The sequence below is a fragment of the Meles meles genome, chromosome 3 (genome assembly GCF_922984935.1).
Source record: "Meles meles chromosome 3, mMelMel3.1 paternal haplotype, whole genome shotgun sequence".
In the NCBI taxonomy this organism is placed as follows: domain Eukaryota; kingdom Metazoa; phylum Chordata; class Mammalia; order Carnivora; family Mustelidae; genus Meles; species Meles meles.
The window spans coordinates 103,019,342-103,046,888 of NC_060068.1; the positions used below are offsets into that span (position 1 = coordinate 103,019,342).

The 27,547-nt window shown below is 42.2% G+C and overlaps 1 protein-coding gene across 5 annotated transcripts in view; it reads right to left on the reverse strand.

The window, feature by feature from the left end:
* ARHGAP26 (Rho GTPase activating protein 26) overlaps positions 1-27,547 on the reverse strand; it is a 444,108-nt gene that overhangs the window by 37,136 nt on the left and 379,425 nt on the right. For 2 of the 5 annotated variants that reach the window (XM_045998909.1, XM_045998907.1), the window contains exon 21: positions 6,082-6,213. The exons of the other annotated variants lie outside the window; for them this stretch is intronic. In XM_045998909.1, coding sequence (XP_045854865.1) covers positions 6,082-6,213 — 132 coding nt within the window. The remainder of the gene's footprint in view (positions 1-6,081; positions 6,214-27,547) is intronic. 5 annotated transcript variants of the gene reach the window in all.

The following is a 27,547-nucleotide window of genomic DNA, read 5'->3' on the forward strand; positions in this document are numbered from 1 at the left end:
TGGGGGTAACGCGGATTCTGTGTGGACAGGCCACTGCTCTCAGGACTCCTGTCTGAGCAGAGGACTCCACAGAGCAGAGCATGCAGACCTCATTCTCTTCAATACCTGGGCTTCGTTTTATTTTAACATCTGAGATTAAAACAAAAACCAAGCCCCATTTCTTCCTAAGTGCCCTGACAGTCTCTCTGCCTGATTGCAAGGCTTTTCTCAGAACACTGTGTAAACTTAATGGAAAGGGTCCTATTTGCAAAGAGAGGACTACCGAAAGAAGATCAGTAACAAATGCTGGCTGCAGCAGTTCCCAGTAGTGGCTGGTAACAGCAAAACATACTTTTCCTGCAAGAAATTGTTTCCTGGTACAGCTAGAAAGTCATTCTGTTTGGGGAAACAAATGTTCCCCTTTTCAACGAAGTCTCTATGTGCCCTAAAAAGAGTATGGGGTTTGTTCCTTTTTGGAAGAAAGGAATTATATAATTCCCAAACAAACCAACAGCCCAGACACTTCCTTTCCTCTGTGCGAGCTGCCATGTCTCTGGGTTGCTACAGGACAAAACACACGAGATACTCCAGTTCTCTTACCCCTTCTTTCAGGTCCCTCTGACTTTCACCATTTGAGGTGTAACATTTCTAGAGATGTAACCACTTTTTGTCAGGATATTTCTATTAATTCACCTTCAGAGCTATTTGTGGTAATAGTATTACAAGCCCATTCAGTTCCCTTTGGAAATGACTGCCTAGGCTTTCAAATACATCCACATGAAACATGAAGGCAAGCCTTCCACAATGCCTGCACCACATGCCTGTCAATTCTTCCTTCCTATGGTCACCCAGGGTTTTAGAGATGAAATGACACTTTGCATACACTTAGATTTTCATTTTCCCACAGAACTACGAAAGGAGGATCCTCTCAAGGAAACCAAAGAAGAACACTGCAAATCACAATTTAGCATATTATAAAATGAAAAGAAATACAATGTATTTTCCAAACTGAAAAGCCCTCCCAGCGTCAAGTCAATGGATAAGTCAGGATCAGCTGGGTCATAAAAATCACGCTGTCCCAATTCCCTCCAACCTCAGCCCTGTGATTTTGATAAGCAAGCAGAGACAGGAACCACTGATTCTTGGTTTCTATAGTGTTCCATGTCAGCTTTGGAAATTACTGGGAAATGTGACTTATTTGCATGGATTTCATTATATTTGGCCCCATAGCTGTGTACCCTCATCCGCTTAATGAACAGACTTTGAGTGTCCACCTCTGATCTGATCCCAAGAACTGAAGGGTTCTGAGAAGAGAGGGATTGGTAATCTGGAGTAGTTTGGGAAAATTTCCATGGGGTTATGGTGTTCCCATTTTTCAATTTTGGGGTTAAAAATTAGGCAGCTGTGATCATCTTTTATCTGGTAAAAGAGAATTATTGTCAAGGGCAAAATGAGCCCCCACTCTATGCCAAGACGAGGTGCAGCAACAGGACAAAGTCTGGCTTCTAACCTAACAGCTCCCACTGACAGAGTACTTCCAACATGCCAGGCACTGGGCTGGGCATTTTTTGTCACGGACTCCTCCAGATAACCCTGTGAGGCCTGCCCTGATCTTGAAGAGGGGTAAACTGAAAGATGGAGAGATTGAGCAATTTTCTGAGGTGGAAAGTGGGAGTGCTGCAGCTGAACCGAGGCAGCCTGTCTCTGGGACTTGGGCTTCTCTGAAGGCCTGTGTCCACTGCTTCTCTCCAGCCCTTCCCACCGAAGAGGTTGCTAATGAAGCTTCCCAAAACATTTACTTCACGAGCCTGGTGGACAGAAGGAGTCAAGAAATGCCCAACACCAAGCGGCCAACTACAGGGGGTTGTATGACATGTCCTAGAACCTGTTGAAACAGGTGAAATCCCAGTTCCAAGAAATCATAAATACACATTCAAGAGAAAAATAAAGAAAAATGGTTTGGAAACTTCTCAGTAATTTTATGAGAACACCTGTCATATTTGCTAAACAGACTTCTAAATGAAAACAGTATTCTTAAGAATAGTGAATTAACAGCTAGGTGCAAGTTTTTTAGGGTCAGACAGCCCTCCAGTATTGGCTCTGCCACTTATCAGCAGTGTGACCTCAGGCAGCTTAACTCCCGTGTCCCACATTTTCTTTCCCTGCTTAAAATGGGGATAATTAAGGAGATTATAAATATACTTACTGTATTAAAGCTTGGTATGCAGTAAGTATTCACTAAAGGATAGCTGTTAAGATTAGGGTATGCTTCACTTGTCTTGAGAAAACAGTTTTTCTGTTACAAAATGAAAAGTAGGACTTACACCATCTATAAACCCCAATGAAATGATCCCAAGAGGAGTGAAAATGAAGAGAAAATGGTACCACTACCTAACTAACTACAAGGACAGAGAAGAAGTAGTAATATGCCTCAGGTTCTCGGGTGTCCCTCCTTCGATGATTCCCCCTCTTAGCACTGCTCTGTTACCTGTGTCTGCACAGCAAAGCCCCCAGTGGAAAACATACAGAGGCACATTCACAGGCACTCTGGTCGTGTTACTGGGGGCAGAGAGGTCCCGGGGTGTCAAATAACTGGTGCCCAAAGCCCAAAATTTCATGTTCAAATGGAGGTGTCAGTACTGAGCTCTGGCTCATTTATGGACCTTAACTAAACCCTCTTTTTTCAGGGCAGGCTACCGGGAGATGTCTGTTTTTCCACGAGCTCTCTCAAAGAAATGCTGCTGGCGTCACTGAAAGCTTTAATGTTGCAGAAAATGGACCTGGGCAGATGGGCTAATAGGCATTACCCACCTGCCCATGCTCATTCTGGGGGTGTCAGTGGAGACAGTCTTAATCCCCAGGCACTCCTCTGGAATGCTTCCTGAGAAGCCCCCGTGGAAAGGGTGGGTAGACAGACAGAGTTGTAGGATAATACTTCCTCTTTGGGCTCAGCCTTTCTCCAAGGATGACTCCATGCTCTGAAAAGCAGCACTGCACAGGTTTCATACAACGCTGCCAGGGACGGCATGGCTTTTCCTATAATACTCTGCAGTGTGAACTGCTATGTCTAAGCTGGTCTAGGTGGGCTTGGCTGGATCCTTGAACATCAGGACTCAATGAATGGCTGGATTTCTTGGGGGGTGGCGGGTGGGCCACTGCAACAGCTTCCGTCCCTTCTTTTTCTGCACAACCATGGGCCTCTCACTATCTAACTTCCCTTCTCTCTGCGTATACCTCTGTCATCAGGGTAAAGGCTGGTTCTGTAAACAGGGTGGCATGTTGCGGAAGACAGGCCTAGAGAAGACTGGGAAACTTCTGTGGGGAATGCTAGGTTGAGTGGGAAGAGCAAGACCTATGGACACAGGTGGAATTACTGTGGGACCCTTTACCACCCACCTCTCTCTCCTCTCCTCATTTGAAAACCAGGGAAAATGTTACCCCAAAGGGCCTTTGTGAGGACTGCATAAGCGAACCTTCATAAGGACAGGACACCACATCTGGTAGAAAGGGCTCCCAAAATAAAGGCAAGTACTGATACTTAATGAATTTGATAAACTCACAGATTTAGAGTGAGGAATACAAAAATCTTAGTGTTTGCACAATCACATCTGCCTATCCAAAGCAAAATTAACCAGTAAGGACTCCAAGGCTCTGATTAATTCTAATATTTAAAGCCAGCTTACTTCCTCTGCTCCTCCTCCTCCTCTGCCCATTTTGGTTTAAAGAAAAAAAGGGGGTGATATCCCATGATACATCTTTTCAGTGCATATTTATATTTTAAAATACAGAAAGAAAATCCATTGTTTCTGTTTCTGCCTATAAAAGCAACTGTGCTCAATGTAGACAATGAAGAAACAACAGGCAGAAAAACAAAATGAAATAAAAATAACCCCCAATACTACTACCCTACAGTACCATTGTTAAAATGTTGGTGACTGTTTTAGAACCTTGCTATGTGTAGATATGCATTCATATGTATTTTGGTTTGTGTATTAAACTGGCATTGAAATTTAAAGACTTTTTTATTCTGCTTTTTTCAACAAGGGTTTTTATTATGAAAATATTCCCTTGCTGATGAAATGTACTGGCAACACAATTTTTAATAGTTGCACTGTAGCCCACAGCTGTGTGTTAATTATCAAATAATCGTTATTCTTCAACATTTAAGTTTGTTTTTGCAATTGTAAATAATACTGGGATAAAAGTCCATCCACTTTTGCATAAATCTCTCATTATGTATGTCCTTATGGTAGAATACTAGAAGTGTAATTGCGCACAACATAAGCTCATCTTAAGGCTTATGATCAATATTTCTACAGTGCTAAAAAAGGTCATGCTGATGTATAATCTCACTCATAGTGGGGTAATTTGGTCTCACCCATGTTCCTTTTTCTTCCCCACCTGTCCCCTTCTTTGGTCTCTTAGATACATGGGGTTTTTTTCTTCCATCAAATGAGCCAATCAAGAGTACTAAGACAAAAATGGGGCCAAAGCAACCTGGGTTCAAATCATTCCTCCAAAATAGATGAGAGCTCTCAGAAAAGACTGCTTTGAACCACTGCAGTGTTTCAGAATGAGGGGGTTGGTGGGACAAGGGAGGGTAGGTTTGCTCTCACTAACTCTTCTCCTGAAATGAGGATTACTGGCTCCCTACAGGCCATCAAGCAGCAAGCTGAGTCTGAATGCTGAATTACAGCAAGGGAATGAATGAGCTTATATAGAGTAGAGTAGAGCCACACAGGCTGAGCCCAAACATGCAACCAGATACCCCCATTACATTTCCAGTTGCAATGCTGGAGACACTGTAGCAAGTAAAATGCCCTTTCTTCATCTGCACGGAATCAAGGGGGAACGATTCTTACTCATTTTTTAAAGGAAGATAAAGGATAAGCAAGAATTAATTTGGGTCAGAGGCTCAAATATTTATAATGAGTGTTTCAGCCAGTTGAAAAGAGGCACTCTCCACCCCCTAATAGGCGGGAAGGGACAGCGGACATTTTGGAGCTAGCAATTCTGCCTGGAAGATCAATGTCATCTCTGTGTGTGATAGACTGGTCTGGTTTAAAGTTTACTTGTGGAAATAGATAATGTAATATTCAGACCATCAGCACATGGACACATATGCTGTTTTCCGTTAACCCCTTTCCTTCTAAAGAAATTTCTACAATCTGAATAACTTGCTCCCTTATTCGAGAAGCAGAATTCATGATCAGAGGCAAAGGGAACTTCAAATGTTATGACTATCATGGAGAGAGGAAGAGAGACAGAACAAACAATCTGCAAGAACCTCAGGTTATCCAAAATTCTGCTGAAACCAGGAAACCCCAAATCTCTTCTGCTATCTCCCCATGAGAAGCTCTGCCTGCTTACAAGGACGGCAGAGAGAAAGACTTGTTCTGCTATCTGTGAGGAGCAGGGAGACTGCTATAGAGCCTCAGGATTTGCAGACAGTGGCCAGACACCTAGGAGCTGATGAAGGAGGCCATTCCCTTGCCATGCCTTTCCCCACAAGCAGAGGCAGTGAGTGGCCTTGGGGATTTTCCACTGGTGGCTGCAGCTGCTGCTTTCTGGGTAACTCACAGTACGTGTGGGCAGGGAAGAGCTCGAAAAATGAGTTGCCTGGAGCCAACTCATTCTGCAAGTTGCTCCCTAGCAGTTTACAGATTGTCGGTGAGTTTTGCAACTACTCAGGATAGGGTAAACTCTAAGTGGGTTAGAGACAAAGCCCAGTGTCTTGTGTCCTTCCAGAATCTGAGCTGAGATGAGTGAACAATAGTACTAGGTAACATTTACCCAAGGTATATTACAAGGCAGAACACAGACTGCTTTGCTCTCATTATTTCCTCAATCCCCACAACAGGCCCAGCAGATGAGAAGAACCCATCTTTGAATGTGGGGTTTTGGAAAATCACAGAAAACCCTCCAGGATATTTTACTTTGGGCCTATACCAACCCACTCCTTCCCCTCACCTCATGGAGTACTTGGCCAACACTGTGTTTACGCATGTTTTACGAGGTTATATTGTCACCAGTAACAGGCCAAATTCCCCTACAGGCCTTATCTAGGAAAAGAAACTGGCTCATTTACCAGTTTTGAATTACCTGAGGCATAAAGAGAGTAACACCAAAACCAAAGTAGTCAAGCAGCTGGGTTCACATGGAGTCAACAAAACTGGAGGACCACAGAGTGTGTCTGGGCTCTTATCGACTGGTACCATCAACTTTCCAAGGAACCTGTGTTATAAAGGACCAGGTAGACCATGATCAAGAAAGGATCTTACCCTAAAAAAATACTTTTCTTGACATTATTATGGAAAGAACTACTTAAATAGGATCTCAATTTGAGAATGGAGTGGCTAAAGACAGAGTGATTATCTACCTAAGAACTAGCCTGGCCAGGCCACCACCCAGACAGAGCAAAAAAATGTCTGTACTAGCAAACTTCAGGACATTCTGGCCTGACACACCGGGTGATGAGCAAGTAAGTATAAACTTACTTGCTATGTGAATTATTTCCTAGGCCAATTACTTAAGCTACATGAGAAATTATCTTGTTCATCTTCTGTGTTGATGATAGGTTTTGGATAAAGGAATTCTTAGTGCATCAAAAACTAAGTTTTAAATTTTAAAAACTGGATGGATTTAACAAATAATTATGAAACATCGACTCTGAGCTAGATCTTCTCTAGGTGCTGAGGCTCTTGAGATGGTAAGATAGCATGGTTCTCACTGCCACAGGACTTACAGTGTCTTGAGGAAAGAGGGGGCAATAAACAGCTGAGTGAATGTGTCTGGTTAGAACACATCAGAGGGAAAGTGTTACGAACAGAGTAAAAGGGTGATGTGGCAAACAGTGATGGGTGCGGACCAGAAGGTTCAGGGCAGGCTAGGGCATGTGAGGATCAAGGAAGAACCTTCTAAGGCAGTAGGAACAGGTGTTGCAAAGGCCTAGTGGCGAGAAGGAACCTGGTTTACACAAGGAATAGAATAAGCATAGGACCATGGCAAAGCCAGGGAGACAGCCAGATGAAGTGAGGTCGGAAAGGTCAGGTAAGGCAGGCAAGGGCCAGGTCACATAGGCAGGATAGAGATTTTACATATTATTCTACCTATGGGCAAATGGAAGGCACTGGAAATTTTTAAACAATTCTGGAATACAAGGAGTTGCTAAACATTTGATGTGTTTATAGAATTAAAAAACTAAAAATGGTAACGAAACCAAACCCAAACCATGAAAAATCTCAAAGATAGTGGCATTCCTATGTGGAGGGTGCCGAAATTCCACTTTCTGCAAAAGGGATTGTGCAGAAAGCCTTCTCAATGTATTTTATGTGTTTATTCATTCATGCAGAAACCTATTTTTCCTATGTTCTCAGCGCTGTGCTGGACACTGAGGAGATATAATTGAGAAGACATTCACCTCAGAGAATGTAACAAATAAATGGCTGATGACATCACACGCTACTGGGAGCTTAGTGTTTCCCCAATATGCAGGGGTTACCCCATCTGGTTTAGGACAGAGGGCAGGGGTGAGGAGGGAGAATCAGGAAGGGTTCTCTGCAAGAAGGGATGTTTAGTAACATAGCATTCTCTGGAAGTGAGAAGCCACAGGGCAAGGTGGAGGATGTAAAACCAGTTTGGTAGGGTCCACCCAGAGAGTTTCAACAGAGGCTGCAATGTCAGGCAGGGGTGGACCACCTAGGGCCTCTCAGTCAATTAAAGGATTCTGGAGCTCACAGTATCCACTGGTGAGGGGAGAAAGTGGTGTGTTCAAGTTCGTCTGTTAGAACAGTCCCAAGGATTGCCGTACAGAGAAGAAGCTGGGGGTACTGGCCAAGGGTCAGGAAGACTAGATGGGCAAGGCTTGGGCTAGGGTGGGGGCAGCAGGGACAGAGACAGGTGGGCTGATGTGAGACAGGCAGAAATGATACCTCTTGATCACTGACAAATCCATGCTAAGTAAAAAGCAGAGGAAAGGAAGCTGGCCAGGTTTCCAGGCACTGACTATAGAGACAGCGCTGCAAAGTAGCACCTAAAGTAGTTGATGGTGATGTAGTTGGGGAAGGCTCCCTAGAGGAGCCCGCAGTGGATCTTCAAAGACACAGCAGATATGAGCAAGTGCCTGCAGGGAGAAGAAACACTAGGCAGAGGGAATAGTAATCTCTCATTTTTCTACATTTCTCCTCCAGGTGATTCACCTCATACTATGAACACAATGCTGCTTTTTCTGTGTGCTGGTACAACAGGAAGAACACTGTGCTTGGAATCATAAGGTCCAGGTTTCCACAAAAGTCTCCCAACCTAAGACCATTATACATTCTCCAACAGGCTCCTCAAGCTCTCTCAGCTTCTGTTTCTCTCATTTACCAAATAGAAACCTTAGTTGCTTCTTCCTACATTATCATTCTTGACAGTAGTGCTAGCCAGATTCCAAATCTCCTAGGAATGTTTTCAAATTTCTGGCCTGCTGAAGGCACCTTGTTTCCAAAGCAGCTATGGGTCAAGGTTTATGGGTCTGTTGCATCTACACACACACACACACACACACACTTGCTGTCACTCTCAGGTTCTCTGTGGTCTGGTAATCAACTGTGACAGAGCAGTCTTGGCATCCAATGAGGCCTGCATGGACATACACAAGATGGTCCCATGTCCAAAGATGATCAGTTTAGTAAAAAAGACACTTGGACATGAATATGATGAGGTATTATGATTAATGTCATATTAACTATAATTAGAGTGATCATAGAATTTACTGCCCAGACAGGACAGTGGGTAGAGGAGGGCCTACTTAATTTTTACCTGGGAAATAGCTCTAACAGGCACACTGAGAAATATGCTCCCTAGAAAGAATAGAGAGGTCAAATTTTTGTTCAAAGTGATGTCAGTCAAATGCCAAAGCATACTGAGACTGTGGCCTGATTCAATGTAATGCACATTTTTGCTTTCCATGAAACTATTTCTCTCCTTCTCATGGTTCCTGGCAATATATAATTTCTTTTGCATACTGGACCCTAAAGGCATTTGTGGATTCTGAAATTATGAGCTGAAAACTGCATAAGGATGATAATGAGATACCTGAGTCTTTTTTATAGCAGAAATTTACATTACAGTAATGAAATTTAAGGGTCCATGTCATATCTACAGTTTTGCTTAAAGGCTTGCCACTTAGGTTTACATTAAACTTCTATCTAAAGGAATTTTCTCCTTAGGCTCCAAAATGAACTGTCTTTCCAAGTGCTTTTTTATATTAACCTTCCAAAGCATTCTCCAAGCTACCCTAGGGCTAAGCCAAATTAATTTCTCATTTTTAGACTGGCTCTTCATATTCAGTTGTAAAAGAATTTCTACTTTAACATGAATGAGTATGGAGCTGATCCTCCTTAAGGTGAACTGGAGGAAGGACAGAAAAAAAATCCTAGAGACATTCATCTTACAGTATTTGGAAGTCACTACCTTGACAAAAGGGTGTGCCCACCAGGTCTATAGATAATTTCCTACATGAAATTTGCTATCAAAGTAAGGTCCCATGGGGTTAATTCCTACGACATTAGAAGTGAACTTCTGTTCCTAAATATGAGACTAGACTTGGTGAGTCTCTTGTCCAAAGTCTACTGAGCAGTGGATTCCTTACTATACAGGCAATGTGACTTTTCATCTTCCTTAAGAAACAAATGCTTGGGGCGCCTGCGTGGCTCAGTGGGTTAAGCCTCTGCCTTCAGCTCAGGTCATGATCTCAGGGTCCTGGGATCGAGCCCCACATCGGGCTCTCTGCTCAGCAGGGAGCCTGCTTCCCCCTCTCCCTCTGTCTGCCTCTCTGCCTACCTGTGATATCTCTCTCTGTCAAATAAATAAATAAAATCTTTAAAAAAAAAAAAAAGAAACAAATGCTTGACCAATCTTCGGCTTATAGGAAAAGATATACATCTCATGAAGATGATTCCATCTCATTTCACATGCCGTATTTCAGATGAAGAACTTAAAGAATAAAAACAAAAAAGGTAAGGGTGGTTAAAAAACCATGAGAGACTGAACTATGGGAAACAAACTGAGGTTGCTGAAGGGGAGATGGGTGGGGGGATGGTGTAACTGGGTGATGGGCATTAAGGAGGGCACATGATGTAATGAGCACTAGGTGTTATATGCAACTGATGAATTGTTAAACAATACATCTGAAACTAATCATGTACAATGTTTTGGCTAATTGAATTTAAATTAAAAAAAAAAAAAACAAAAAAAAAACAAGGGCACCTGGGTGGCTCAGTGGGTTAAGCCTCTGCCTTCGGCTCAGGTCATGATCTCAGGGTCCTGGGATCGAGCCCCACATCAGGCTCTCTGCTCAGTGGGGAGTCTGCCTCCCCCCTCTCTCTTCCTGCCTTTATGCCTACTTGTGATCTCTGTCTGTCAAGACAGAGATTTTATTTATTTAAATAAAATTTTTTTTATTTTATAAGATTTTATTTTATAATATTTGTAACATAATATTATAATATAATAATAAAAATTTATTTTATAAAACTTATCTTTATAAAATAAAATTTTATTTATTTATTTAAATAAAATATAAACAAACAAACAAACAAAAAACCCACAAAAAATTCCTTAGGCCAATTCTCTCTCAAACCTTTAAAAAAAAAAAAAAAAAGAATCAGAAAGAAATGCAAGCCTGGTTTTGCAAAAATACAAAAAACTCCCTCCTCTCTACACCAAGTACATTAAACAGCCCAAAACTTCTGGATCAGATGTATATTAGGAATCTTCTCACTTTGGTACCCATTATCCTTCATAAGAATAAGTTTATAATTTTTTTCCAGTAAACACTAAAAATTGGGTATAAAATTTTTTCTCTAGAAATTCCCAATAATATGTACTTGCAAAAAGAAAAATATCATGTTAAGTTGAGGTATGGCAGACATACCTCATTTATGACAAGATGATCTCAAACACACTTTCCTTCATTGTCACCAGAGTACCACAGTCCTGCTTCCTCAGACACCCTCAAACATCTGTTTATGTTTTTCATGAGTTTGCCTTTCATGATGTTTATCAATCCCTTTGATCATTTACTGTTCATAAATTCTGCCAGCTGAAAACAAAAGCCCAGATGCCTGATTTTTTTTTTTTTTTTTTTTTTTTTTTTTTACTGGTTAAAATAATACTACCACTTAGTTACCTGGGAAGAACCAAAAAGTAAGACTTAGCTCTTATGTCACCTAAATAGCCTTAAACAGGAGACAGAGGTTTTGGGCTCCTTTCAAAGGAAAGGAAAACCTTGTGAAGAGTTGGAGCAATGTATTCTGAGCACGTAAGTTCTCCGCATTCCTTCCTGTAAGTCTGTATCAAATGTGAAATGTAGTTAAATCACAGGTTTACATTTAAGCTTCCTTATCTCTGATAAGGGACTTGGACACATATCAAAGAACCTGCCCATGTACGTTTATCAGTCTCCGACAGGTATGAGGTTTAGGAGTTCAATATAGGACTTTACTTTACTTTACTTTACTCCTTGTTTAGATAAATTCAGATGTAATGTATCAGCAAGTATTTGGATGAGGTCTCCAATTATTTATGATCCTAGGTAATCCTATATTGCTACAGGGTTGTCTGGTTATAAACTACCAATTTAAAATGCTCTTATGATGGATAATTCACAACCATGAGATAAAGGTACATATCTGTATCTATAAATAAACTATATGAATACCTTCCAGCTTGTTTTGGGAATGGGAGGTTTTCTCTTTAATTTGTACATTGATCTATTATTTTGAATGGCCATTATATCAATTGATAAAATTTCCAAAAATTATAAAAGGGTATCAGTATAAAAAGTTGAAAGGGAAAAATAAAGTCTCCCATTCCAGAGAACCCCCTCCCTCCCAGAAGTAACCACTGTTATGGATTTCTTTTACTTCCTTTTAGAGATAGTACAGAAAAGCTTAGGTGTATGCGTTTATGAGAGAGAGGGTGAGGGAAGGAGGGAACGAGCAGTACCAAAACTTCATCAGCTTGAGAGGGAGAGAGAAAGAGAGAGAGAGAGAGAGAGAGGGAGAATGGTGGGTGGATCGACTTCCCCATCTTTAAAAACAAACAGTAGTAAGTTGTTCGCATTGTTCTCAACTTATCTTCCTTAACAATATATCCTGGAGATTGCTCATTGCTCCATCAGTACTTGAAGACTTGGCCCTTCATTTCTTTATGTATATAGATAACATTCCCTTGTACAGAAGCACAACGCCTTATTCAACCAGATCACTACCAAGCAACATAAAGCTTGGTAAAGGCCCTTTCCTGCCTTTTGCTTTTGAATGGGACTGAATTATCAGAGCTGGACTAAGACCGTGGGGGTGGTGGGGGTGCACTGAATAAATATTAACATTTTGTCCTGCCTACTGCCTGCCTTCTTTTAAAAAGTACTGATGTCTAAACGAGGAGAGCCTATCCGGAAGAGACGGTTGTTAGACTTCCTGCTGCTACACACAAGAAGGTAACAGTTTTCCTCTCTAAAGGTGATAAAGTTTGGTGCTGCCTATAAGCAGCAGCTGAATCCTAGGAAGAGAAACCACCAGACTTTGCAAGAACCTCATGTTAGGGGACCAGCCTGGGCATCTAGGCAGCCTACCCCAAATGAAAATTCTCCAACGTTAGGGAAGCCTCAGTGGAATCTAGGTCAGGATCCCCTCCCTCCCACATGGCATGATGCAGAATTTCAATTCTGTTGGCGCTTAATTTAGAACTTCCACAGGCTTTGGACAAAACAACAACAACAACAAAACTCCCAAACAGTGAGGTGGTCACAACTCTTTAGGGCTGGACTGGCTAGGTTTTGGGCAAGTTACCCAACCCTCCCGTGGCTCAGTTTCCTCTCTGTAAAATGAGGAAAGTAATACATACCTCAGAGGGTGAGTATGAGGATTAAGTAAAATAATGCCTATGTAACTTGCTAAGCAAAGTGCCTGAACTTTTTAAAGGCTCAGGAAAATGTTTATTATTGGTAAAACAATCCAAGACCTTTTTTTTTCTTTTTTGGAGAAACATCTTGGCAGCACCAAAAAATATACTGGTTGTGAATTTGGGACTCAGGGTGATCCTTCTGTCTCTTGACTCTTACTTTTCCATGCCCCCACATTCCCTGCAAGCCCCCTCACAGTTTTGGGACACACACTCTGTGTCCTTGTACTTATGCAGTTCCATATGACTACAATGTCCCTCATCTTCACATGGGTAACTTCTACTCACTTTCCAAGATGAAGCTCAAAGGGCAAGGCTAAGTGCCTTCCCTCTGGATCCCACTGTCATGCTACCTGGAAGGGATGTGAGAGCAGGGTCTTCATAGGACCTATAAACTAAGTTCCCAGAGCCGTGTTAACACACTGTAGGCACCTCTTAACTGTTGCTTGAATTAAAATGAACACCGATGGAGGCAATGATTCCAGTCTACTTAATTCCCTTGACAGAATATAATCTATACCTCTGGTATCTTCTTACAATCTACAGTGTGGTTATCTGCGTTTCGGGTGTTTATATTCTTAAAAGCCTCAATTCAGAATCACCTGTCATGTAGCTCCTGTCAAAGCATGGCTGAGCCAAGTGGAGAGAGACTTCGTGTAAGAGGCAAGCCACCTTCCACCCATCACTCCCTGACTCGGGCAGACCACCAGAATGCTTTGACTAGGTCGTTCTCCACCTTGCATCATTGTAAAAAGAACTTTTCAATACTTCGGCCTAGCATTATACTCTACCTTTAATCAGAAGCAATGGGAGAAATGACTATATAGAGGAAGCCTGATTTATTTTTTGCATTAAACTGCTACAGAAGATGTAGTCCATAATGCTATTCAAAAATCACAAATACACAGACTTATATGGCAAATTACTATTAAAATTTGCAACTCTCGATGAACTGCCATGCCTTCCTTGAACAGACCACCTAATGGTACATTCCGTCATATTTTTCCCTTCTTTGTTATGGCTGTGAGGTAGCTCAGGGCAGGCCAATGCTGAATGACTCTCCCCTTCTCTCAGCCACTGGTTAACCTGCTGCTCTGTCTTATTCTAGATTTACTCTGCTGTGCATGTATTTTGAAAAAGAATAATGAATCTCACGTATTTGTTCAGTTATCAGTAATGCTTAGAGAACATTTGTCATCAGACACCTAGGACACGTAATACAATTTGCTTGCACTGTCACCCAAATGTGTCCTAAACGCGCACACACACACATGCACACACACACACACACTCTCATACTGAACTTGTCAGCACATAAAGACTTGAAATAAAAAATAAATGACTGCACTTAGGAAAGGGCCGCAAGTCTCAAAGACGCTGCCCCAGTTTTAGCTGGCAACAGGAGACAGGTGTGCACGTGGCAGGTACCTGCATAGACGGTGAGCTGGGTACAGCGCCCGGGCTGAAAAGCCATCCTTTCATCAGTGTACTGAAATCAGTTCTGCCTGGAGGGGGTCTATTCTACCTAGATTCCAAGCAATGAAAGGAAGAAAAGGGAAAAAGTGAAGAGGAAGTTCATTTCCCCAACTGCAAAACTGGGAGTGAATTGGGACTGTACTCACTAGACACTGGGGCGGTGCCTGTGCCAGAGATAAGCGCTAGACTTACAAACATCCTGCCGCCACCTCTGCCATTTGGAGGCAATGACAGTGCCAACCAGATGGTCAGCTTCTGCAGGAAAGGTTTTAGTTTTGTTTTTAATGGCAGAAAGGAGCCATTATGAGGAAATCTCACAAGTATGCTCACCTGAAATGAGGAGGCTAAGAAATGCTGAAGAGGAGCACGTCCGCCAGCATACTTCAAGTCTCAAGAGCTGGCTCTATAAAGTCTGAAACTTTGGAAGAAAGGAGGAGGGCCGTCTAGCAATTCCCTTCCCCTCCCGCTCCTTGTGATGGCAGAAAACAGCAGGAGTCTCTCAGCAAAGGAAGGGCTGTATCAGTATCATCATCTCTGAGGATCTCCCCTATCTCAGGCTCTCATGGGAGGCTCACTTCTGGGCTACAAACCATGGCTACGAATAAGAGACTCATCCTCAACACAGTGAAGGAATGGCTTCAGTTTGACACCTGGTCCTGCTGCCTCCCAGCTCTCTGATCTTGATGAAGTCACGCTGTCCCTCTGAAACCCAGTTTCCCCCTCTGCAAAGTGGGGATACTGATAATGGCTGTTAACCTCACTGGGCTGCAGGGAAGAGAGACAATGTCCACAAAAGCCCTGAACTAGCACCTGGCAGCAGTAGGTGGTCACAAGACATCCATACCACTCTTTCCCTTCCTGAGACCCCCCATCATCATCCTTTATGTTCTCTGTTCTTTGTTCTAGTCTATTCCAACTATTGCCTGCTCTCCTCTCCTTTTCTTCCTCTCAAATTTTGGCCTGCCCCACCTCTTTTCTCAGGTACTCTTTCATTGTTCCTGTTCTCCCACATTCTTCCTAGCTCCCCAAACTCACCAGAATCTGAACTTGAGTGATACTAGGGCATGGAGGGTTAGAACAAGAGAACAACCAGTGGCTGCTTCAGTGTCTTTCCTTATGTACCCAACCGGAGGAGCTTGCATTACCCGCCCACTACCAGCACAGCAACAGGGCACGGTGACTGGGTGTAGAGGAATACTGGCTTCACACCCTGCCTCTACCCTCAGGTACGTTAGGTAACCTCTCTATACTTGGGTTTTTTTTTTTTTTTAAGATAAAGATTCTATTTATTTATTTGACACACAGAGAGAAAGTATAAGCAGGGAGAGCAGCAGGCAGAGGGAGAGGGAGAAGCAGGCTCTCTACTCAGCAAGGGGCTCAATCTCAGAACCCCAAGATCAGGACCTGAGCCGAAGGCAGAAGCTTAACTGACCGAGCCACCCAGGTGCCCTCTCTGTACCTTTTTCATCATACGTAAAATGAGGGTTATAACAGTATCTCATGCGTTATAAGTAAATACAAGCACAGTGGCTGGCACAGCCACCCTTAATGAATTACTAGCTATCCTCTCCACCATCACCATCCTCCTCTATCTTACGGAGATTTGATGTCCCATGATTATATTTTCAATCTTTGAAAGCAAAATTTGTTCTTAAGAATATGAACCAGGCACGGGTGCATCACATCAAGATGGAATTTTCCAGCAGTTCCATGTGATTCTGGCAGAAGAATCAGTTCTTATCCACATTTATAGGCTTTGGACAACGTCACCACAAGTTGGAGACTTGCACATAGCACATGAGTTGGCCACCCTGCCGTTTCTGGCAGACCAGGAGATGCCACCACCCAGAGGCCTGTGCCTGAGGAGCTCCCAGAGCTGCCAAGCCAGAAGATACTCTGTTCTTGCACATTCCTGGCTATCACAGAAGAGAAGGGGCCAGGTCTTTAAGATACTTTTTCTCTGCTAAATCCCATTCTAAGATGCATCCTTATACCACTGTCATTAAAACTAATGGAGGCCAAACACCAGCACACTGGCATTTGTGTCCTCTAGTGATTGTAATGGGCACTGAGAATGAAAGCCTTTTCCCAGAAATTTATTTTTTAAATGCATCAACTGTGTCCAGAGATAAGTAAGAAGACAAAATTTTCTTTGTTTTTAAAAACTATACAATATGTTATTCTCAAAGGAGCCTGTCAGTTAGGAATAAAATAAATTCTGCAATAACCATTTAGACTCAAAAGGGGACATTTTTAGAGAGTATGTGAGGAACTTGTGGAAACAACAATAAAAATCAGTATAGATTTCCCTCTTGGAATGTAAAGCTACCAAATCCTCCACTAAGTCCATGTAAGAAAGACCCACCGTAGTGATGTCTCTGGTTTGAGGCTGTCTCTCCTTCTGGGAATGTCCCCTCTTCTAAATTCTCACAATTCAAGAATGCTGCATGTTGATCTTCCCTCCACAGCCAAGGAGGAACAGGTTATTCAGGCCTAGCCCAATAGAGTATTATATACTCCTGGCCAGAGATTGGTTAAGAGGTGGGGAGATGATTCAATCTGGACCAAGAGGAGTTAAGCCCAAATGACCATTCAAACTTTTGCAGAAGAGAGGCTCTTTCTTTTCTCCTGGACTTGAAGTTTATAGAAGGAAGTCCACCTGGTGGCAACCATGTTGCAATCAAAAAGAAAGAGCTTACCTAAGAGAAGAGTCAGTAGAGAGGAAACTGAGCTGAGAGATGCCAGAAGTTGGGGCCTGATGGCACCATGTGAGCCCCTGGATCCAGGCATGCCTGAAGTCTGTGATTCCTGTGATATTCAAGTAAATATAATGAACCAAAAATTCCCATGTTAGCTTAAGTTAGTTGGGTTGAGTTTCCTGGTACTTGTAGGTAAGAATCCTAATTAGTAATTTGCTCAAGTTGACACAGAGGATCTTGAGTAGAGCAACTGCCTGTACATTTAAAAGATGTCATGTTAGGGCAGTTTATACTAGTGCTCAGCTTCCAGAAACACGTGAGAAGGACAGGAAATAGCTAGCTCTCCTTAGTATCTACAAAGGCCCTGGATTTAGAGAAATGCAAATGCTCCAAAATAGACCAGGACTGTGAATTCAACAGAGCATGGTGCTTTGTGACAGTGCATCACCTACATCTAAAATGTTAGGATGCAATTTCTAGAATTCACCTAAAATTTGAGAGAGTGGATGTTACCAATCCAAATGAAAATAAATACTAGGATCACTTTAGCAGGTTTAGCACAGTAACTAAAGGCTAAACTTAGCAACTCTGCCTAAGGAGTAAAAATAAGCAGGAATTTTCTGTAAGGCTATGTGATGGCTATTTTTACTCTCTCCTTATTAAGCTCCCTAATGAATCTGGACTGTCACAATTGTCTCTGAACTACTCTGCCCTCCCTGAGCCCAGAATTAGTCTCTTAGAGGTATAGGCTGACTCCGAGGTAAACAGCTCCTGCTGAAAGCTGAAGGTGCCAGAATTAGTCTGATGTGTTTAGGGTTGGGTTGTAACAGACAAGAAGAATACAGCGGATTTTCAGACCTATTTTGTTGGCTTTTTACAAAATAAAACTCAAAGCAAAGAGGATGAAGCACAATGCTGTAGGGCCTTGTGTGACACTTAGCAATGAAAACAGGCCCTTTGTGGAAGAAAATTCAGGCTAAAAAAAATAGGGAAGAGTTCCAGATGGTGAGGTCTATTTACTGTGAAGGAAAACTGTGATGAAAGTAGGGAATGTCTCAGGCAAGTCAATTACACAAGATAAATTGATAGAAGATGTTCTATGGGGATCTAGCTAGGATGGAATTCTGGAATGGGAAGACAACATTAATAGGCTTTCCCTGCTTTGGCACCTTAAAGAAGTAAAAATCATACTGACATAAGAAACAAAACAATTATAATACTATGGATGAAAAGCATATGTTTAGACAAAGACAATTATGAGCTGCCCTTTGCACATGCCTTGTACATTCCTTCCTCTAGGTCTTTCCATACTGTTCTCCTTGCCCAGAATACCCCTGGTACCTTTGGTCTGGAGCCAACCCACCTTTCAAGACCCAGTTCAAGTGCCAATTTGATGACAAAGCCTTCCTTGACCATCCTAGCTCAAAGTTATCTTTCTAGCTGGGGACTCTAAGCAGCACTTTTGTCCTGTAGCACCTAGAACTTTTGGTATTGTTTTATAGTTTATACGTTGTATATTAATAATGAATGAATATATTTTCTATTTCCTTTATCTCTCACTATTCAGGGCACTGTCTCCATCTATATCACCTCTAACATGATTACATACTGAGGTCATTCAGTAATTCACTGAACTGAGAAATAATTTGGCAGCAGAAGCCTGGGACACTTTGAACCAGAGAAAAGAAAAGGTGTACAGAAAGTCATTTTCTAGTGTTATTCCTACTATATTTTGTCTCTCTGTAGAACATAATCACAGCAACTGGTCTTTCTCCTTGCAGTGTGAGACACGGGCTGCTCATCAAGCTGAAGGCCAAGAGACATTCTTTTTTCTTTCTTTCTTTTTTTTTTAAAAGATTTTATTTATTCATTTGACAGACAAAGATCACAAGTAGGCAGAGAGGCAGGCAGAGAGAGAGAGAGAGGATGGGAAGCAGGTTCCCTGCTGAGCAGAGAGCTGGATGCGGGGCTCAATCCTGGGACCCTAAGATCATGACCTGAGCTGAAGGCAGAGGCTTTAACTCACTGAGCCACCCAGGTGCCCCCCACTGAGAGACATTCTTAACCCAGCTCCAGTTTAAAGAAAAATCCCTATGAAAATATTATGGTCAACCTGGCTTGATCATGTATTCCCTTCAATTCCCCACACTATTATCAGAACTGTGGCACAAAATCTACCTCAGTGAACAACAACAAGGCTTTCCATCCCTTAACTCCACAGACAAATTTAGTTATTTAAAACCCATGTTTTTATTACAACCAAGTTAAATCTTTCTAAGATACAGCATGCATTTTTCCCTACCTTCACAAATCGAATATATCAAATGGAATTTACTGAGGGATGAAGATTATAAACATCAATTAGTGTTTGTGTTGTCATATACATGTCAACCCAAGGGGCTGTTGGGCATGAAGCATGGCTTGTTTTTTATCCAGACCTCTGCATTATTATAGCCTCTGTGTCTTTTCTCCCCCCTTAGTTCCCTGTACCTTGCCTCATCAGCAATTAACTTCTGTCAAATCAACAGACGAAGCGTTATATTTCAAACTACTGGATGATGGGAAATCTGGGAGCCAAGTGTGTTTTAACCTGTTACAAAACAACATATATCTTGGACATGGCAACCTTAACAGCTGCTCCCTGCTCAGTTCCTGCTGAAGGGTTCTGTAACCTAGCCCCTCAGGACACAGATAGGCCACAGATGAGTACAAGGTAGAACCACCTGCCTCAGGATCTCTGGCCCACAGGCACCCACTGGCCAATGACAGGGCCCAGAGCAAAGCTGATCTCCGTCAGTCAGACCCTCGCTCTTGGGAAACAGGGCTGAGAAGCAGAGGGTAACAGTCTGTGGAGAGTGAAGCTCTGAGCTAGCTCTGGGCTGAAAGGGTCATGGGCACTCCAAAGCTATGGTCACAGAAACGAGGGGTGGGGGAAAGATGCAGAGATAGAACAGTGGGAAAGGATAAGTCAGGGGTGAGTATGAAGCAGAGGCAGCTTCTCGCTGAAACGACCAACACACCAAATGGCTAAAAGGTAGCATTATGACTGGTGCAAAGAGAGCCGCTCAACCTCATTCTGTTCCTGGCTTTCCTTCAAGTGGTGCCACCTCTCTGAAGCTCTAGCTCTTTCCGGCCTGACTGGATTTCTGGCCTGTGCTTCTGCTTCACACTCCCTCCATCCTCTGAAGTGATCAGAGGAAGGTGTAGGATCTTCTGGCTATTCAAAGTGCTTTAGTGCTCCCTGTTAGGTGTGTAACCAAGATTGGTCCAGATGAGTTAGGGGAGGTGGTTTTGTCACTCTGGAACTGGATTCAGTGGAATCCTGTGGGCAGCCTCCCTTCTCACCCTATCAGGAGGCGGGATTCAACATCTCAGTACCCCCTCCAGAGACACTTCACGTCCTCAGTGACTGGTAAAGTAACAACTCTCCCAATAATTACAAATATAAATAAATAATATAAATAATAAAATAATATAAACAATAATATAATATAAATAATATAAAAAATAAAAATAAATATATAGTAAGTGAACATTTATTAACTAGAAGCCTTGCTAAGTTTTAAGCCTAATGACAACCCCGTGAAGTAGATCTATTACTATTTCTATTAAATAGAGGTGCTTACAGATGCCAAGTAAGTTCTTCTCAGCAATACAGCTAAGAAGCAGTGAAGCTGGGATACAAACTCAAGTAAGTCTGTCCCAGAGTTCATGTTCTTAACACTGGGACATGCTGAATAACGAAAACTTGATTACTGAAGACTCATGAGAGGACTTGAAAGAGCATTCATACCTCTTACCAACATAAGAAACTTCCTAAGGTTTCCTTTTAGATAGTTCTTTCCCCCAAAGTTCCTCCCCTACTGACAAGCCCGTCATCTCTCCTCCCTCTTCTCCACCCAGCCTCCAAAAATCTCAATCTGCACGCCCTGCTCAACAAAACCAAAGCGCCGCCCTTAAGAGTCCTGATTCTACTCCCAGCTTTGCAGAGACACATATTCCCATCTCACAGCTGTTATACGGAGTAAAGGTAGCCCCACAGTGATGCACAGGAAAGCAGTCACTTATTTATTGTTTAAATATTTTATTTATTTATTTGTCAGAGAGAGAGAGAGAGAGAAAGAGACTGAGCAAGCAGGGGGAGTGGCAGGCAGAGGGAGAAGCAGGCTTCCCTGCTGAGCAAGGAGCCTGATGCAGGACTTGATCCCAGGACCTTGGAATCATGACCTGAGTCAAAGACAGATGCTCAACCAACTGAGCCACCCAGGGTTCACAGAGAGTAGTCTTTATAGGGTCATATCCTCTCCAGAAAAAAGGGGGACATCTTTATAGGTGGCAAGACTCAGGTCAGATCATCTGAGCAGACAAAGTATCTTCCCTTTCCTCTTTACTACAAATTCTTGTATTTCTTCATGGATCTGGAGTAAAAGTTAAGCCCAAGGCTGTGGCAGCACATAAGGGGGTTTTGCTTGAAATCAAATTGCTCTCCTATTTTGGGGGTGGGGGCTGACGTACTGATTACATATTCATATTCTTGATGAGGATCTTAGATTTCTACTGATGGTTTTGTACATAGAGACCTAATTCTTCCCAAGATGTGCCTGACTTGGTGGAGAAATGAGGTGAGGAATAAGGCACAAAGCTGGCTTTCAACAAGAGTATTCAGATTATTGCTAACAGAGCTCTCTTAAGAGCCCAGTTCAGATCAAGTGGTATTCAAAATATCAACTCAACTTAGGTTGTTAAGCCTCCCTTTGTACTGCCACTGGAATTGGTTAGTGAATTGTACCTTGAAAAGAACAAACACCAGAAACTGACATTTCTGCAAGAGGAAGAAGAACTTGGAAAAATCAGTCACGTGTATAAAGAAAAATACAGCAGGAAAAGTTTCTTCCTTTGTAATGATGAACCAGAGTGCTTGCTTGTGGGCATATGACCTAATTGACTCATGCTGAAATTAAAGGCAGGACTTAATAAGTTGTTTGTGAAGAAGAGGGAATTTAGAATTTCCTTATAGACAAAGAGCTAGAAAAAAGAGCCTGCACCCCTACACAGAGATTTGGCTGTGCGTGAAAATGTGGTAGCAAAATTTCTCTTGACCCACTATGCAAAGCATAGTCTCTGCTCACCTACTTTTCCTGGCTCTTCTGATTCAGTTTAAAGAACTAATTCTCAAGAGCTTTCCTTTTCCCCATTAGTTCAGAAAACAATCCCTCAAGTTAAATTTCAACTTAACAGGGTATTTGGTGTAGGGCTTTATACAAGAAATTGTTAAGATTTGTGTAGCAAGTATTCGTAAACTGCTGGTTATTTAGGAGGAAAAAAAAAAGTACAGAGTCCTAATGAGAAATTCTGGTTGGAGGTGGGGAGGCTTCAAAAACATAACATAACTAAATGAGATCAAATTCCCACTTTTAATTCCTTCAAATATTTTTTTGTCTCTCCATCATTCTTACAGTCCAAATTTTAAATTTTATGCCATCTTAAATGTGAGGTCCATGGAGACATCTAGTAAAAACAAACAAGCCAACAAACAAACATTTGGAACTTTCCACCATCTTTTGTTTTCTAAGCCCAAGGACAGTTGGCAGTCTTAGCCACAGGCAGCCTTCTCGCTAACAGAATAAAAAAGTTGGGTCATGGGCGCCTGGGTGGCTCAGTGGGTTAAGCCGCTGCCTTCGGCTCAGGTCATGATCTCTGGGTCCTGGGATCGAGTCCCACATCGGGCTCTCTGCTCAGCAGGGAGCCTGCTTCCCTCTCTCTCTCTCTGCCTGCCTCTCTGCTACTTGTGATCTCTGTCTGTCAAATAAATAAATAAAATCTTTAAAAAAAAAAAAAAAGTTGGGTCATAAAACTACAATTCTTCCTCCCCCACTCTCCGTAAGCTGGACCAAGGCAGACAAGGAAATTACAAACTTCAGGGTATCTCTAGAAGATGAAGTAGGGAGATAATTGGAAACCTGCCCACACAACATAAATTGCAAAGACAATTCAGTCAACCATAAATATTTTTAAGTGAACGACCAAGCCACTCATTTACTGCTTTAAAACAGTCTCGCTCTGGCACTAACACTCCCCTCCCTGTATATAGATCTGATTTCTACCATCTGGGCTGTAAGAGATTTGAGGGGAAAGTATTTGCTCATCTCTTTCCTAGTGCCTAGAACAGTGTCTTAAATATGTGGTATTCAGTATGTGTTTGCTAACTGACAGGGAAGGGACTGTCAGATCTGGCCGACTCCGAGTGCTGATGGTCAAGAGGCCTCCAGGGTGCAGGAAGGCTACAGCAGCAAATATTCAACTGGTGGTGCCATATACCAAAGGGACACATAAGATTAAGGTAAGTCTGTGTTCCACCGAGATTGAAGAAAGGTTAGAGGGTCATGTAAGAGCAGTTGGTGGGTGTTCTTCTTCTGGTAATTATTCAGTTGTAGTCTTCACTTGGGACAGTGCTGGGTCTAACAACTGTCTGGGAGGATTATATTGGCCATGCCAGTCACTAACATGTGGATCCTGTCTCTGTTGGATTAGTGTGTCCAGGATTCCCATGACTCCACTTCTTGATTCTTGATCTCCTGCCAGTGTATTTTCACTGTGACAATTGCACATTGTAAATGCTGCCATGGGATGACTAAGGACATATTTCCTCTAATTCCACTTTCACACAAAGGATCAAGAGAAGAATGGGAAAGAGGATGTGTGAGGGGGTGGGGACTGTTTCTCCCCCAGAGGAAGCAAAGAGTTCCATGGCGCTCCTATCATGAAGTCTGTGCTGTAAGGCACGCTGTATGGAAGTTAAGGGAGAATACAGGTTTCCTCCAAGATAGAGTTGAAGTCAACACATTTATTTTATTTTTTTAAAGATTTTATTTATTTATTTGACAGAGAGAAATCACAACTAGGCAGAGAGGCAGGCAGAGAGAGAGGAGGAAGCAGGCTCCCTGCTGAGCAGAGAGCCCGATGCGGGACTCGATCCCAGGACCCTGAGATCATGACCTGAGCCGAAGGCAGCGGGTCAACCCACTGAGCCACCCAGACGCCCCAACACATTTATTTTAGATAAGAAATCTCTCTTGTGCTTCAGCTTTGGATTTTCCAGCTTTCAAGTAGTATTCTTCAAGTCCAAGGGCTGAAGTCAGTGGGCTTTAGCCATTCCAGTCAGGGATGTTTGACATGGCATGATGACAGCCTTGCCCATGTCATTCCTCATTACAACTCTAGTGTTGTGACCCTTAGATTCTAATCCGCAAGTCGTACCTGCTTACATCCTCTAAGGTTGTGAATACAGTGGTGAACAAAATTAAGCTTGCCAACTTGTGCAAATCTAAGATGATTTCTCTATTTCACTGCTTTAGTCATTCGAAAAACAAAAAACCGTCTTTTCAGTGTGTCTAATCACAAACAGTATCACTTCTCCTACTCCTATAGTAGAACCTAAAAAGGATTATAAAATTACTCAATCGTTCTTTTTCTCATTAGCACCAAGCAGGTGATCTTACTGGCTAGAAGGCAGGGGATAGTGAGGAATACAGGTGATTTAAGCAGTGTGTCTGAGGTTACCAGGGCAACTGCTAATTATTATTGAGTAACTATAGTGTACCTCTATAAAGGTCGGGAGTTAAGTTTTTTTTAATCATAAATTTTGCTTTAAAATGGGACTTTTAAAGGAAATTGGGGAGAGAGCAGATGGAGGGTGACAGATGAAGATCAGGTTAAAGAACTATATATAGCTCAAGAAAATTAAACTACTTAAATTTCATAATGTTGGTTTAGGAAATGGTGGGGGAGTTCATGAGTAAATGTAAAAAACGACTTTCTCGTTTCCTAAGTTAGGGCTTCTCAAATTAGTAAGAAATCTGAAAAAAGGCCAGATGCAGAGATGTAACTGGAAATACTTTACTTAGTTCCCTGAGACAAATTTTCTCAGCTGTCTCAGAGTTACCATTTTCTGAACTGACCTGGAGCCCTGGGCAGACTGACCTGGAGCCCTGGGCAGACCAACCTGGACAGGAGTCATGTGGTCATTGAAAGAATAATTGAAGACTCGATTTCACTGAAACACACCAAAAGCAACATGTTCTTGGTATAAGTCTTATTCTTCAAACAGCATCTTACACACATCCTTAATTATTAAGGATGTAACAAATTTGAAAAGTTTAAAAAAAATTCCTGTGTTCACTTTGGCAGCACATATGCCAAAAATTGGAGCGATACAGAGATTACCATGGCTCCTGGGCAAAAGTGATGTGCAAATCATAAACATTCCATATTTTAAAAAACAAACCATTAGACTGAATGCCTTAAACTTACACAGTGATGCATGTCAGTTATTTTTCAATAAAACTGGAAAATAGAAGCTCACATGTATTTAAAAAATCCTTACAAAGATGTACCCCACAACTATATAAAAAAAAGTAAAATGGTGATTTTAAGACTGAGCTAATCTATTTCTGATTTTCAAACTGAACAATCCATACACACACACACATTAAAAAAATTCCAACACAACAAAAGGGTAGGGTTGAAAGGAAATCAGTTTCCCTTCCACCAAAGGCCACTGCCCTATCTGCCTCTACCAGAGACCACCAAATAGACTCGTTCCCCTGTATCTTTACAGAAATATTAAATATGTACACACATCTGTATGTATGTATGTATGTGTGTATGTATATATATATTATATATATATATCTCCCCACATTCTTATATATTAATAGGAGCATATAATGCACACAGGTAGTTTTTAAAATCTAGCTAGGTATCAAAATCACCTAGGAAGTTTAAGAAATACACCAAAATTCAGACACCACCCCAGACCAATGAACTCTGAGGCTCCAGCAAAGGAGCCTAGGTATTGACATTTTTTTACTTTAGGTTCCCCAGGTGATTCTAAGATTTTATTTATTTATTTGTCAGAGAGAGTGCACAAGCAGGCAGAGTGGCAGGGAGAGGCAGAGAGAGAAGCAGGCTCCCCCCTGAGCAAGGAGCCAGATGTGGAACTCGATCCCAGGACCCTGGGATCATGACCTGAGCTGAAGGCACTGGCTTAACCCACTGAGCTACCCAGGCGCCCCTCCCCATGTGATTCTAATACGCAACCTGGGCTGAGAACCAGAGTACCTTGCTTTTTCCTTAATGTACCTTAGAAGGTTGTTCTATACCAGCACATACAAAACTACTTAATTTCTCTGCTGTATCGGTGGCAGTCTACTCTAACATGTATTTTGCCCATCTTTTACTGATGGTCATCCCTTCAGATTCTGCTCTTTAGCTTTTATAAATGGTGTTACAATGTCCATCTGTGCTGGAGAACATCCACTCTCTTTCCTGCCCTCTTCTCTGGGAGCTAACCAGCATGGATTACGTCACAAGGTCCCCTGCCTCCTCTGGCTCCCTGTTGGGGTAACGAAGGGGGAACTCTGGCAAGAGATGAGCAGGAAGAAGGAGGCAGCCAAGGTATTTTTTTCCCTGTCTCCCTCTGAACTTGCCTGCCCCTGATCAAACCCCTTAACCAACATTCCTTTCAAGGTGCTGACTCAGTAGACCTCTCTCCCCTTTTGAGTGTGGTAACCACTTTCTATTCAAGTCCCTCCAGCCTAAGGATAATTGGTTGGGTGCTACTGTCCCCCTGATTTACTGTACTATCTCGTGATTTTCCCCCCCTCTCCTTTTTCATAAATAAACTCTCCTTGAATTATGATATTTTCATGGTGATGTTTCTACTTATGGTGATAATACATCATCTTGGACATATATCTTTGCATTTTATTTCCTTATGGACAATATCATCTTGGTTCCCTCTGGAGGCAAATTTTCTTCACATAAGGCAAAAAGAGGATGGGGTGCCTGAGTGGTTCAGTTGGTTAAGCGTCTGACTCTTGATTTCAGTTCAGGTCATGATCTCAGTCCGGGTTGTAAGAGCAAAAGGCCCGCATTGGGTTCCGCATTAAGTATGGAGCCTTGCCTAGGATTCTCTCTCTCCCTCTCTCTCTGCCCCTCCCCCATCCACTTGTGCTCTCTAAAAAATTTTAAAAATTAAAAAAAAAAAAAAGATGCAATGGGGCAGTCCATACAGCAGCTCTTTTATTCCTTTACAGAGCATTTTTGACAACAGCCGGGGCACAGCCCAATCACCTGTTCAGTTTGTAAGGATTATTACAGTGAACACTGAAACAATGTCTTGGGGAGAAATCCACTGCTTCTTTGAGAAAGAAGCTTATAGGCACTAAAAAGAGAACCTCCTAGAGCAAATACAATGAATGACTGAAAGGCAGAATTTCAGAATGCTTTCAGAAACTCTTTCTTTTTGTCGTAACGACAGTCAAATTAACACAGAGTCACAGGCTGGAATGGAATTCCTGAGGCTAAATTATCCCCCCCCCTCCGTGAAAACTTAGACTGCAGTTAGGTTCTCCTCTAATTAGTATGGTTCCAATTGGCTCCAC